Source organism: Numida meleagris, chromosome 1 (genome assembly GCF_002078875.1).
Source record: "Numida meleagris isolate 19003 breed g44 Domestic line chromosome 1, NumMel1.0, whole genome shotgun sequence".
NCBI classification, from domain to species: Eukaryota; Metazoa; Chordata; class Aves; order Galliformes; family Numididae; genus Numida; species Numida meleagris.
In genome coordinates this window covers 36928067-36943803 of record NC_034409.1, presented here as the reverse complement: position 1 = coordinate 36943803, position 15737 = coordinate 36928067, and the positions used below count along the sequence as shown (strand labels likewise).

At 36.5% G+C, this 15737-nt stretch overlaps 1 protein-coding gene across 1 annotated transcript in view; it reads right to left on the bottom strand.

Moving 5' to 3' along the window:
- The window catches only part of TBC1D15 (TBC1 domain family member 15), a 29012-nt gene continuing 18208 nt past the window's right edge, over positions 4934–15737 (bottom strand). Inside the window, exons 9-17 of the mRNA XM_021385186.1 lie at positions 14502–14605; positions 14125–14219; positions 12931–13047; positions 11065–11165; positions 10246–10345; positions 9801–9898; positions 7838–7954; positions 7194–7280; positions 4934–6574 (exon numbers count right to left, since the gene is read on the bottom strand). Coding sequence (XP_021240861.1) covers positions 6368–6574; positions 7194–7280; positions 7838–7954; positions 9801–9898; positions 10246–10345; positions 11065–11165; positions 12931–13047; positions 14125–14219; positions 14502–14605 — 1026 coding nt within the window. The 3' untranslated portion in view covers positions 4934–6367. The remainder of the gene's footprint in view (positions 6575–7193; positions 7281–7837; positions 7955–9800; positions 9899–10245; positions 10346–11064; positions 11166–12930; positions 13048–14124; positions 14220–14501; positions 14606–15737) is intronic.

Genomic DNA, 15737 nt, shown 5'->3' with positions numbered 1-15737 from the left:
GCTAGAGGTTACAGAAAATCACCATCTGAACATCACCATTCACTCTACCTGGAAGCATACAAGCACTTGAAAAGTGTTTAAGACCCTGCAATAGTTACAAAGCTATCCTCCAATCCTGTTCAATACAGGTAATCTCATCCAAGCTTCTATGTCTGGTTTACATCTCAACAACGGGGAAAAAAATCGTATGGACCAACACTTGTCCAGAGAACATCTATGGGAGTGGAAAGAAAAATGATCGGTGCATGAAAAAAAAAAAAAAAAAAAAAGTGATTCCAATCATGCTTGTCCTAAGAAGAAGTAAAGGATGAAACTAAGTGCACAGAAGATTGCTGGTCAGTACGGAGAGCATAAGAGTCACCCTACAGCAAAGGCTTCTGACAGTAAGAGCCACGAGGCCATGGAACAGTTGCCTGCAGAGGCTGTAGACACGACCTTACAGGAAGCCTTTAAGAGATTAGACAAGCAGCTAGCAGATGTAAGATACCCCTTTCAACGGGAGATATTCACTAGTCTATTATTCACAAGCTTTTAAAAGTGCCTCCCAATATTGCAAGTCCATGGTTTTTATAAATAAATATCTGCACATACTCAGGTATATACACACAGTGAAATAATGTGCAGTATGGTTGATCTGGAGACAAGAGGTTTTTAGCTGTGAAATTTATCAGGTCCTGTACGTGATCCACTGCACATCTGCACAAGTGGATCCTGCCAGCACAAGCAAGCCAGAAGTGCAAGGGAGAGAACCAGGAATCAGGACTGCCACTTTCTCTAGCAGTAGGCATACTGGTTTGCTGCTTGAAGAATTATCAAGTCCTTGAACCCAAATGCCTGTATCTTAAAGACCTTCTTGGTCTCCTACATCAGTTACTTTAAAAGTCAAACCAGAAGAGCACATGGAAAGCTCTCCAACACCAGTAACCAAAGCTGGCCTACGCTCACATAACTCAAAGTACAATTCAATCAAGGTCCAATTCAATCACCAGGAGCGTATGGGAGAAATTGCTGCTGTGTCACCTTGCAGAGTTAGGACAGAAAACAGCAATTGAATGCAAGTTGCTTCTGTGTAACACAATCATTTCTGTATCAAATCTAAACAACCATTTAAAAAGTGTCACCTTCAAGAGGAAGGATTAATTTATTTCTAGCACAAGGTCAGACATCATCAAAAATGGCTGTCATGATATCATACTGGGTCTGGCCGGGATGGAGTGAGCTTTCCTCATAGCAGCCTTTATGGTGCTGTGCTTTGGATTTGTGGCTGTACGCTGTTGGTAACAGTGTCCTGGCTCCAGCTGAGCAGGGTGTGCACAGCACTGAGGCTTTGTCTCCTCTCAGGGAGGGGCAGGCACCAGGCTGGGAGCACACACAGCCAGGAGCCGGCTCAACCCAATTGAAGGGACAGCACTTGCTGTAAGACGCTGTGCTCAGCCAGAGCAGCTCAGGGAAAGGAGGGGGAAGCAGGGACACGTGCAGTCATGCTATTATCTGTCCAGATGTGCTGAGGCACTGCTTTCCATGCAGAAGCTGGATATTTGCCTGCCCGTGAATGTAGTTTATGAAATCCTCTTTATGCTTTGCTTGCAGGAGCATCTTCTGCTTTTCCTATTAAACTGTTGTTGTCTCCGTCCACGAGTGTTCCCACCTTCCTCCATACCCATCTTTTGAGAGAGCCTGGGCAGGCACCTGGCTGAGCACACACGAAGAAGGAACAGTGTGGCCAGCAGTGTCCTGACCTGGGCAAAAAGTTTGGTTCTACACAATGCGGCCTTGCAGTTCCTTAGGAACGAGATATATCTGAGAGGCATAAGAACTAATGTTACAGGAGGGTGCACGTATCCTATATAATCAAAACTTACATTATAATCCAAGTCCTTCAAAACATAACCCATCTAGAAGACTTAATTTATTTGAATTACGTGAAGAGTTAGAAATATTTAGTTAGAATATTGACTCAGTTCTGACATTTATGTGGGATGTGGTAAAACATGACATCCTACAAATTATTTTTTGTTTGGAATGCATTGGGAAATTCAATCTGTGCAAAGATACAGCTAGTTAACATGAAAATATAGCACACATTCTCTGTGAAGTGTTTATGGTTAAAATCCCCACTTCAATGAAAAATGAAATTAAAGCTGAATATATATGAGGCCTGCAATGCAGTAACATTATAACACCTAATTGAACAGCAGACATTATCAGGTCCCACTAAACATGAAGCATAATTCATTTTGTTTTTTTTTTTTAACACTCTTAGAAAAAAAAGCATTTGAAAGCACCTTTCAATCAAATATAATTGCACACGCATGTGAAATCTGCCTGCTCATTTAGGCACGCGTCTTCTTGATGCTCATGTGCAGTACATGCATCAGATTCAGGTGCACTGTTGCATGTGCAGAACCAAGGGTTAGGATGCCTGCCTTAGCTACACCATCCACAGAGCAGCTCAGAGAATTTCTCCCGTATGAACAAGTGTTGACCGCTGTCATCATTCTGTCACACAGACGGAGATGGCACCAATCACTCTCTTGAAGTGTCCAGAAAACAGCCAAAAGGCTGGAAAATATATTCTAAGGTATTTAGTCAGCTACAGAAAAATATTGTTAAATACAGAAATATGTTTAATACAGAAAAAGTGTTAATACAGAAAAATAGTGTTATCAGACAGCTTTCTACAGCCCACAGACCAAACAACTTCCATCTTACTTTATATGAGTATTTATTAAAACAGACTATCCTGCCTCACAACCCACTTTGTCCATCAATTCTCAGACGCACTTTTAAAACCCCAGTGATTTCATTAGCATTTTCCCCCACTGTCTAACAAGGATCCTTTTGAGGAGAGCATAGGTGTTGCCTACAGACTCAATTCCCAACTTGGTAAGGCTGCATTTGCATTACACTACAGCATGAATCAATTGCACTAGTGGTACCAAAAATTCTATTTATGGTCTAAATACTGAATGCTGAGATATTTAGAATAAAATCTTTCTTTTTCTTCAAGTTTAGGCTAGAGTCTTGCAGCAGAAAATCAGTTCAGAAAAGCAAAAAAAAACCCAAGTATCTCAAATATAATTTTGAATTAAAATGTTATCTCAAAAATAAAAAGCTCCAAGAATACCTTCTACTGCTGAGGATTTTCTGCAGTGAAGCTTTGCTTTGGTGCTCAGTAATCTATACCTGGGAGCAGTGAGGAATCTCACCGCTTAGGCTGACTGGGAGCCTAAACATATTTCAGCAAGCAATGCATGGGGGAAAAAGAAAGGAAATAAAAAAAGCCCTTAGAGCAGCTGAAGAAGCACTGTCAACATCATTGTCCACCAGAAAAATGCAAATATGCTATGAAAAAAAGATTGTTCTCAACAAAGCTGGGCTTACTGAACATGAACGCCTTCATTTTAATTATACTACAGATCAATGCAAAAAAAAAATTGCTAATACTGTCAAAATCACAACATTTCCACACCTGGTTCCTAAAGCAATCAGGACCTACTATACTGTATTATGTAGCCTTTATACTCTTTAGATCAATTACCCACAACAATGAATACAAAACCTCCACACCTGACATAGGTTCGAAGACCACTGGCTGTGATGCTTGCTGGGTATAAATACAGTGATGACAGATGAACAGGACAGCCACACCTTTGCTAAAGATATTCAATATAACTGAAGTGTTAATGATTACGATGGGTAATTAAGTACATCATCCTTCTATAACAATTTTAGACCTCCCAATATCAAATTCATTCTGTAAACATTCACATTGGTCCAAACTCCTATGAGACTGGCAAATTCTCCTTTTTGTTAAGGTAACCTCTTGCTGTCAAACAGCAGCAAAAATCCTCAAGAAATTACTTTTGAGACAAATAAAATTGCCCAGTTATGCTAAAAAAGGAAGAACAGCTCTTGAGGGGTACATAAACTTTACTTTGGAATAGATACTATTTGAATACTAAGACTGAAAAGCATCAAGTTTTAAATACATCCCCCCCATCAAAAAAAAAAAAAAAAAAGTTGCCTTCAGGTTGAAACATTAAAAAACAAAACAAGTTTGCAGTAATCTGTTTACAATTATTGCCCATGTTCTAAGATGAGGATGAGGTTCCTCCGGATTTCAGCTCTTCGCAAGGCTGCTGGCAGCAGGAAAGATCCAGGCAATGAGCGCTGCAAGGGGCATTTATCTCCTTGCTGCTGAAGGCAGAGTAACACTACCTACTCTGCACCTTCCACAACAGTTGCACAATGTAATTCAGGAGCAACCTTCGCATCCTTGACATCTCATAAAGGAAAAAGATTGATCTTACCCAAAAGAGGAATGCCAAACTTTACTTTTTTACAAGGCTGGCAGTATTTCTTATCAAGGGTGATTAAAGTTGCATGACATAACAGAATCCCACTCAAATATTCAATTATGATTTCCTTCAAGACTTCAATATATTGCATTTTTTGACTGCATACCCTGAATAACTAAGATGCACGCATACTTAATTGACAGACTTGACCACATCATCTCAGTTTAAGACTTCCCTAGTTTCATGTTAACAGTTTTTTGACAAAAATATTTAACAAGTACACTTCAAAGTGAATTTGGTGAACCAAAAATACTGAAACTCAGTGTATGCAAGCCACGGTGTTGATGATATAAATACTAATGCCTTTCCGTATTCTCTGCCACATTAGATTAACTGCCAAGAAGCACAATGCTCCACAATGAACAAAGGCCTGATGCTTCAAGTAATTTCCTGAGCAGGAAATGAAAGGACAGAGATACGCCGAGCTGTGAATCCTTGACTTCTAACGCATAAGATTCTCTTATTAACTGATGAGAGATAGCACACGGACAATATTGAAAACAAAGCTTGTACTGATTCAGCTCTTCAGTGTTTGTTCACAACCGGTGTGAGAAGTTTAATCGGGTCTCAGATTGTTGTAACAACTTTATTCATCGATCAAAGCCCTTTTGTATTGCTTGTATTTGCTTTAGATGGTACAAATAATGTTTGTAATAGCATACTGCTGCAGAAAAGAAAGCTCCTTCACATCCATCATCAAGAGGCTACAGCTGAAAGACATACACCACTCAAAGAAGCAAATACTCCCACTGCTCTTTGCTACACGGAATACACAATGCCAATGGACTAACATGTGCTAGCTGTCCCCTCTATCTCACATTGTTACATCAAAGAGACAACTAGATTTTTTCTCTAAATATGATTTAATTAAAAACACTAAATTAGCTTTGATTTTTATTTTATATATGTACAATAGTTACCAAATGATGAATACACTTTATCAGTTATGTTCAATTTCACATAACGTCAAAGACATCAGCATGGCATGGAATAAACTCACAATGCCTTCTGCATATACAAAAAATGCATTAATGTTAATTGTGATTACTTTTTAATAACCTGTTTATTAATTCTCCAAATAATTTGGCATAAAAACAGTGTAAGTAGTTAACTGATCAGTTATATATTAGCAAAGATAAACATTAGTAAAGTTGGCAAGAAACCATCGCAAAATTACCTCAAATGTAAAACTGAATGTATTCACATGAGTTACCTTCAGTTAGAAAATAGTTCTGAAAATGAGCCCAAGTTTGAGCTGTGCATTAATCTGGTCAAACTGATTCATATGAACGAACAGTCAAGTTTATTCAGATATTGAAAATATGACTATCCTTCTAGTACTCACAAACATTTGTGTATATAGTGTATGTGTGTAAATATATATGCATATATAAAGTGAAGATATGTTAATGTAAAAATATACTGTCATCCACTCCCAGTTACACAAAATTCAGTATTTGGACATTAAACTGCCTAAGTAAAAATGTCCATTTCAAATCTACATTCAACCAGCAACAAATACTTAGAAGTATTTTTGTAAACATTTGAAATAGGGAAAACCCATTCATTTACAAAATTATCTTTAACATATCAGCATCTCTTCAGCTTTAAAATTTTGTACAGCAGTTTCAGCTGGACTAACGTGAATCTGCTCAAATCAAAGAACTCACACTGTCTCAGATCAATATGTGTGAAAGCTCAGCAAAAGCATAATTTTCAAATTCCTTCTTAATCACCATCCATTTCCAGTTCACCAGCAAAAAGAAAATGCACTTCGCTACAAAAATATTAAGGAATGTTATTGAAAACAAAAGGCTATTTTGGTAGAAGAAACTACAAAAATAGTTAAGTTGAGTCATGTTGTAAAGCTTTAATGCAAGAGCATTACAGTACAGATTTTCTTTCCAACCTTAAAGCTTAATCAACACCAAATTTAAATATCCATCTCTCAAGTGCTTGGAGACAACGTGCTCGGTAAAGTCTTTCTTCAATTTAATCAGCTGTAATTACGCAGGTGCCAAGCTCTGCGTCTCAGACATCTGTTGAGTGCTTTCTCTTGTTCCATTGGCAGCAATTACAGGTGTTGAGATTCTCTGATACGACGATGTAGGACAGCTCAGCACAGCTCCACTTTCATCCTCTCCAGTATCTGAATCTGGTGTTACAGAACTACTTTCTATCCCCAGGATCTCACTAACTGCTTGAGGCAATTCCTATAAAAGCAAAGGGAAAATTTTCTTTGATTTTTTTTTTTTAATTATTAAGTTCCCTCTCCCCAAAGTAATTATTCAGCTGAATTTGGCTGTATTGCAAACATCTCAGCGTGAGTACCATTTTCTGCATCTGCTTTTCAAACAGACAGCAAAAGAAGAAAGGCTCAGCAGTCAATTAATGATTTTCATCTTCATCCCCAAAATAGAAGTCCACAATAGAAGTCCAACTATTAAAATTACACTTCATCTTATTGAAGTTATTTTTATCTAGTGCATCATTAGTTGATGGCATCCATTTGGTACTCTTTCAGTGGAAAGAATCTTTCATCTCATCCTTCTTAAGCCCATCATACATCAAATTACTTGTACTGAGGTTATCCAGTAAGAGTTAAGAAATAACAATCAAAAGGCACAAGTCAGCTTTCCACCAGTGGACTGCATTTCTCTATAAAATTAATCTTGTTTATAGACTTCTGGAATATAGGTGCTATAGATAGGCACAGCATATCTTTTATCATAGCCAGACATTTAGTTATTTCACAACTTGTACAATTAGAGCCAACTGCTTAGTTTTACTGTCTATAACTGTTTACAGTAGATATATTCAAAATATCATTACCTTGCAATTCATCATCTGCATAGAAATTGCTTCTGCTTTGCAGAGTATGTATTCCACATCAATTTTCATAGACAGTTCATTGATATGCTAAAAAAATACATTCACAAATAGTGAGCGTAACAAATCATGTGAAATATGCTGTGTCGTTAAATATACTGCAAGAATAAATATCATCTCATAGGACTAACCCCTAAGCTGTGAAGTGCTAAACATACTGTCTATTTGCATTGACAAATGGACTCTAGAAGATGTAGTATGCAACAGCTGGCTTTCATCACTAAGACCTGTATGAGGAATCCATGATATTTCTGTATGTGGCAAACTACCCAGCCCTCCTAAGTTACTCCCTAGCCCACATTTTCAATGAGATATCAAATAAGATTATAAGACAAAGCAAAAATTAAGATTAAACATATTAAGCAACAGTTTAAACTGAGAATCATTTTCCATGCTCATCATCTTACTAACTACAGACATCCAATGCATCATTCTGAAAGCACGGCAAACAGGCATTCAGTTCAAACGTAATGCTACAGAAGATGGAGTTTACCCTCCCCACCCCCATTCCCCCCAACATGAAATACAGAAGATACTGCATTAACGCCAGAGAGTTAATATTTAAATAACGCACAAGAACTCAATACCTTTAATATTTCATTAAAGCCATATTGCTTATCCATTATTTGCTGTTTTTCAGATTCTAAGATAGCACAACAGAGGAGAAGATGAAAATTCTGGCAAGGCAATTCTGTCCACATAACCTGTTAAAATATGAGAAACTTTTGAAATGCTTACACTCCTCCTCTGAAAAGAGAGGCAAATGTTAGAAAATAGTGTTTTAATAAAACCCTGAAGCTTAGGGGTTTAACAAGAACAAGCTATTTTTGCAGGAAACTACATATTTCTACAGTTATTTGAAATTTCTCTTTCAGTGGCAACTACAAGTTTAAGTCACTAGCTGTTTAGTTTATCTCAGATACTACTAATTCCCTGTTATCATGGGATACCATCACCATCACACAGGTTCCCTTCAGTCTCTCTAACCTTGGATTAAAACACAGCATGTAAATTTTGCTCTAAAAGCAGTTCACATCTCCACTAATTACATAAGAAACATCGTGTCCCATGTTTACACTTTTTGAATCCCACATGTACATTCCACTGATACCAATGAAGCTGCACAGTTGTGAACAGGAAGAAAAAACAGCGGTAAGCTGGGCTTAAAACGTGACAAAGGTAACACTAGTTTTCACATAAAAATTTTAATATAATGCCTTCTTTTAAAAAAAAAAATGAAAACAAGATATACCTCATTCCATATCTCCTGGCAAAGACACTGAATACTTGTAGTAAACATATGAGGGCTGCTCTAAAAGTAATGCCTCCTATTTTATTATGCTGGCCTACAACTTCAGATGCGGATGTTGGTGGTACGGCAGTAGAGGTTGAACCTTCCCACCAATATCCATTCCATGTTGTTGCTGTGTGACAGATGGTAGCAGAGGGGCAGGCTGACACAATGGCATCTGACAAAGAGATGCGTATGAAGCAAACGTGTGTCACTGAATTCCTTCACATGGAAAACATTGCACCCACTGACACCTGCTGAATGTTTACCAAAGAGACCAAAGAGTGGCTGTGAGCACTGTGAGGCAGTGGGTGGTGCATTTCAGCAGTGGTGACAGCAACAGTGGGCCGCATCTGTTGGCACAGATTTTAATGAGCGTGGCACTCAGGCTCTTGTTCACTGTTGGCAGAAATCCATAGCTAATGGTGGTGACTATGTTAAAAATAGCATTTTGTAGCCGAGATTTTGCTTCGTCAAATAATGTTATTGTGCTCTTTGTATCTGTGGTAGTTTCCATGGAAATAAATAGGAGGAATTACTTTTGGAGTGGCCTACGTACGTTACGATGTGATAAACAGAACCTATGAGACTATCACGTATCATCAGGATTCCATCATCCTCCTAAGACAGTAAAAGTATTTTAAGGATTTAGATATATAGGGGGGTGTTCTTCTGTACACACATTTATACACGCACTAAGGCAAAGGTGATAAAAGCACCAGACTAGGATTACAAACTATGAGAACAGATACAGTTCTCAAGTTAAGAAGAAAAATTTGTCTTTAAAAAAAAATACTGACAAGATAACACTGGGAACAGGAAATGTGAAGATGAGCAATTTTTCCCCCCCAAAAATCTCATTTTACACCTTAGAATAAGAGAATTCTTTTGGTTTTGTGCATTTCAGATCCCATATTTATGAACATTACACCAATACCACTTCTCCTAGCAAAAGATGTTTTTCACACACAAAAAAGTAACCTGATATTCTCCAGTTACTACTCTCACTTAAGAGTCTCACCTGAGGAGTCCTGTTCAAACCTTATGTAAATAAGCCAACTTAACCCATCAGCTCTTATAAGGATTTTTTCACAAACATCTCAAGTTACTGCTTTGGCTATAAAGACACAACATATGCTAATATGCCTTCTCTTACACCAATACAGATTTTTATATTAGAGTATTAATCGCTTTGTAGAATGATCTATGCCTTGCACAGAAGAATACTTTATAGCTTGTGTGATGAAACACCTGCTTACCTCCCAGAGTCGAAGAATATCTTGAAAGCTAAATTCCCTTTTAAATCTGATGAGAAGCCATCGGAAGCAAAAATAAAGGTAGCCTGAGTCTTGAGATTCTAGGAATATGAGTATTACATTTCATAAACATCATATTTGGTTAAGACAATGGGAAAAATACACTTCAAAGGTACAAAATCATACAACGGATAAAATGGTAGTCCTTCTTCAAAACCAATGATACTTGGTGGATGATGGCATAAGCCAGTAACAAGCAGGCACTTTTTCAACACATGCAAAGCAATTACTGAAATCTTACAGGTGTTTCTAATTTAGAAATCTTCTAGATGAGTCCTGTAACCATATCATATTACTCTTGGAAATATGTTTGAAGACTGGTCAGGATATCAATGCACACAGAATGTAGTAAGTTGTTTTAGTTACTGTGCACGAGTAACACACCTACCTAAATAACTGCAAAATCCACTGTCTAGTAAACGAAGCAAAGTACTCAGCTGAATTAGTTGTGTCTTCATACCCTGCATCTGTTCTTCAAAATTCTGATGCTGGATGAAATAAAATATTCACACTGTCATTTATATTAACTCAAATAACGATGAGATTTATATATATAATTATATCAAAGTTATCGTATCAAGTGATTCTCATCCTTTAGGTATTTCGTGTGCGGAGTAGTTAGAGACTATACCTGTAATTAATGAAATGTCTGCTTTTTACTGAAAGGTTTAAGTTAAGCAGTGAACCACACCTCTCCAACATTATCCTTACTTACTTTATTATGTAACAAATGATAACTGAAATTTAAATTAGTCTACCCTCTGTACTGCCATGCAGCAACATTGCACTCAAAACAAAAGACAACTTTTCTTTTTTTTGTTGTACTAGTCACATAGTGTTTTACCACATACATCAATCAGAGAAGTTTCTGTTTGTAGGAAGTCTAAACTCCAGACTGGGAACAACTACACTGGATAAAATCTTTCTAGAGGACTCCTGTATAATATGAAATTAAGCATTCTGGTTCCAAGTTACTTTGGAATTTTCAAATAGTCAAATTTGTCCATATTACGCAGTAAGATTATTATCAACCCACTGTAATTTCTGTCAGAGATAAAACACATTGCCTTCAAATACAGGAGATGATCCTTGCTTTAAAAGTATTTAAAAAAAATCAAGTTCAAAAAATTAACCCCAAATGCTACCCACAGATCTTTCTTTTTTTTTTTAAATATATGTAGGCTAAAAAAAAGCAACTTATTTTTACCATTTGATCCATATATGATACAAAGCACCAAAAGGCATCTACTTCATTCTCCATAACATACAAAACAGGTGAAAGCAAGTCGCTCATTCCCTGGACATAACCTTAACAGAAAAAGAAAGACAAACAGGAATTTAGTTAAACTCAACAGTAGAACAGACATTTTTCAAGTGTGTTAAATGACTGAGCTAGACAGATGTTTGCATTACAAGTTTGTACATTCACTATAATTGGAATTAACAGCACAATTAAGAATAGTAGGGAAGACTTTCAGAGCTTGTTTTCCCCTTATCTCACTCTCCCAACTACCCTACCACTGATGTTCAAGTCAACTTATCTGCTGTCCCATTGCTGCTGCTAACATCTCTAAGTAAGGGAGAACATAAATTGTGTGCATGTCCACCATCAGCAGTCGGTTTAACTTATTTCTCACTTAGACTCAAACATGGTCAGTTACATTTCTTAATAATGTAATTATAATTGAGTAACTGACAAAAACTGAAATCATTGAGTGTGAAAATAGGGAGCAAATGTGAGAAGCAAAATAGAGCAAAGAACAGAAAACAGGTAAATAATTCAAAAAGATTAAAAAAATTTATTTACTGTACATTTAATACTATAGGCAAAAATAAGTCCAGAGAAAATGCCGCTGTACAAGACAATTTAAAAGTCTCTTAAGGATCAATACCAGTTTCATTATCATGTCTTGAGAGATACATTCATTTAAAAAAGTGTCATATCAACAGCTGATCTGTCCCCTTCATTCATATGGAGATTTGTGGCATTAACCAGACTCTCTGTAGCTGTTGTTGAAATATTAAAGCGAGAATTATATCAATACTTGAGTAACTTAGACTCGCTGGACACATGCAATGTCAAATATACTGTATTTCCATTATTCTTTCTTGTTTATAAAACAAAAGACTTCTTCCCTGTATAAATTTAAGCCATCTAAACTGTTTTTAATAGACCAGGTGGTAAACATGCTTTTATTTCATAAGATAAATGTTACTGCAAGGTAATGCAGGTAGAAGCGTGGAAAAACATAGAAGAAGTACACATTCAGGTTTCCCTTTCTTTTTCAAGAAGAAGACTAAGTCTCTTCACAGACTTGACAGAAGGCACAAAGCTGACAAGAACTACTGCTCTGAAGCAAATGTATTAGCAATTAAAAGATTTGTTCTGATTTTTTCCTTCAAAATCCATCACAAAACAGACTTCTAGAATCCTAGCATTTTTCTGTAGAAGAACCAGCCACCCACAAATACAGAAGAGCCAGATGTCATGCTAGGGATAAGGAGTGGAAAACAGCTAGAAATATCTCTCAACTCCCAAGACGAGTATCTCAGCTATACTGGGATTTAAGGTCAGCGTTGTGTGCTTTTCCTTCTATGCCAGATGCATACACTAAAGTACAGTTTTTGAGAAACTGCTAAGTGTACCTCTTGAGAACCAGCTTTTAAAGTATTCAGAAATACAGACGTGTTTACAAACAGCTGGTTAAGCATGCTGAGTTTTAATTACAGCAGTGGCAGCTGCTTTATCACTTCTTATTAAACCCAGTTAAAACTCTGAAAAGCAAACCTGCCTCAACTGCAGGAAAACAACAGTATGGGTAAAATGAAGGCAATCTGCCACTTAATTCCTAATCCCACCTCATCTGATGAATTCAGATGCCTATGAGATTAGGTAAGAGAGTGAGAAGCAGAATCAGAAAGCAAAGTTATCCATATTATTAAAATATGAACCTAGAATTTAAAGAAAGTGTTGTAAGCAATATGAGATCAATCATATTAACAGATCTTAATACAAGCAAAGCTGTACATCGGAAACTAAAACAGCTATTACGTTCAGAGGAGCACAACTTACCTAAGTCGAAGTCATACATGCAATAGGTCATCAAAATATCATGAAGTAAAATCAATCCTGGATTATCTTCACCTTCATAGAACTTATTTGTTCTATCTGTCCTGTTTACATCTTTCTCTAAAAACAGTTCAGATTTAAAAACATTTTCAAAACACGTTGTACAAAGCCAGCATCTAATCAATTCAAGATGTTTTTCTAAACTGCTGTTTATTCCCTCAAACAATGTTGCAAATCTTTGAAGTCTTAAAGACAACAGATGCATCACTGAAAGAACACTTGAAAAGTAAGAAAATCTCTTAAATAAAACAATTCATTCATAAAACAGATTTGAAAGCTTTAGTTTGTTTTAAATGGAAAAATTCCTGATTATAATTCAGTGGAAATGTTCTTCGCTTACAGGGATTAAGAACAATTTTATGTGAGCTAGCTATGCAAGCCATTCACGAATGCTTATGAGATGCAGCATAAACCACAGCAGGAAGGTTACCATACCATCAGCAAAAAGACAATTACAGTTCACTACAGCACATGAGAAGTTCTTTTTAACAAATTCTTACAGCTCGTATTGAGCAGAAACCACTGCTTTCATCAGACAGTTGTGATGCCTCAAACATCACAAGTATGTAGCATGTTCTTTATTAAAGTAACCTTTTTTGAATTTATCAAAATGTGCAAAATTTTAAGTGCACTTTAAGGAAAAAGGACTATTTCATAATTTGGGGTCTAGTTTACAAAAGCCTATTACTCTCACTTACATTTCAGATACTTAGAACTCCAGCCATTTTTGAACCCTGAATGTTATTTTCTGTTAATAAGCCATTTACAAGTACATACTCACTCTAAAAAGCTCAAGACCTCTCTTAACCCTCAGCATACGTGTAAAATTCTTACTGTATCACCATTATTTTAATGACATTTTCAAATAAAAAGGAAAAAGCATTTTTTTTTAATTAAGGGAAGTAAAAAAAAATCCAGCCATTCCGCAGCACTATGGTGTAAAAGCCCTGAATTACCCTGGTTAAGAAAAAGTTCTAAGTGTATAAGAAAATTCAGACATCTTTAAGAATAGCTACACACTAGTTTTTTAATGCCTCTTCATATATGTTACTCAAAAGCTTACATTTCTTCAATTTCATGATGAATTGCAAAGATTTGAGAGTTCACAGAGTTGCATGTTTCTGAAACCAAATTTACCTATGAGACTCCTGTAGTCTCTTAATCTTGAATTTCGTTTTTCCTGTTCCTCACTGACAGACTTCCACTGCAGTTTCATCCTGAAATATTCATCCCTGAGGAAGAAAGATCACTGTGAAACCAGAACATGCTCATTCACTACATTTCCTTTTTTTTGTTTTTTTAAATTAAGTATTCTTTCCATTCGTTCTTTGGAATAAATTGGGTAACAGCAATCTGTCTATATAATATTTTCCCTTGAACGTAATAATCTTTTTAAGAAGGTCTGTCAAACACCTCACCACAATGAACAATCTTGAACAGCTACCTTTCAAGTTACACCTTAAAAAAAAACACCAAACAATTTCATGTATTTTTCAACTTGAAACTGGACTCACGTTTTCCTTTTTTGCAAGTTTGCTCTCTCTTCTTTAGTGCTATTCCAAGGAAAATACCCCAAAAGAAATTTCCATGCCTCTTTTCTTAAAGTATGGCAGAGTCCCTAGGGAAAAATAGATTGGAAACATTAACAAAAACATGAATTCAGTTTTGAGAGGAAACACTCCTACAGCAATACAATGCTTCTGAAGGGAACAGCTTAAGAGAAACAAAACTTATGAATAAGATTGTCCTTGTTACAGTGCAGCCAAACTTTAGTTGCTAACTAATGTACTTGGAGGAAAAGAAGGAAGACAGAATGACTAAGCAACAATACAGATTAGATTCATCAAAAAACTGGAATGAAAACCAATTTAACACATGCTCTAAGCTGTAGAACTACTGGATACCATCCTCAGAATATAAAAAGCTTTTCAAAAGGTATTTCTTACTATATTTTTGCATCACTGTTTGAAATAAAAACCTTAAGGGCACCGCAGATACTAAGAAACAAAAAAAAGTACCTTTAAAATCTATACATTTAAACATGATGCTGTTTAACTGCTGAAGTTTTGTCTCCATACACTCATCTTGAGTACTAACCTTCCATTTTCTCTCTTTTCTAAACAAATAGTTTCATCTAACACAACATAGTCAACTTGCAGATGAACCTTTCAAGCAACCAAAAATACCGTTGTTCACTGAAGGGCACTATTTGTCAGACATCTTGCTAAGTAATCATTTCTATATGACAAAAATGTACTAGCTGAATCCTATCCCCCATACATCAAAAGAGACTTTTCCAACTCCTAAGACCCCACTCCCCCAGTTTACCAGTCCAAGGCCATACTCCTGCCGCTTTGCTTGATGTCTCACTGTATTTTTTTCCGTTTACCATTAAAGAAAAGCAAGGAAGGTGGTGCAGTAAAGAGCATCAACCACTGAAACTTGGTGCTCTAGCCAAGCAGTAACTGGAACTCATCCAGTATGTAACAATGGATGAGAAGCACTGTCTTTAAAGAGGCTCTCCATTTAATGTACTAGAAGTTATCGAGAGTCATTAAGAACACTGAGCACTTGCTCCTCTGGCAATGGAAAACACAAGTGACACTGAAACATCGGTGGCTGGAAAAAAGGGTTTGCAGGAATTGTCACGATTGCTCAAGGGTCCTTAGCTGGACACCTCAGACACAAGCATATTAAAGAACAGTCACATAAACTAAAAGATCTTTCAGTTTTGCTCTACCCCCTTCAAT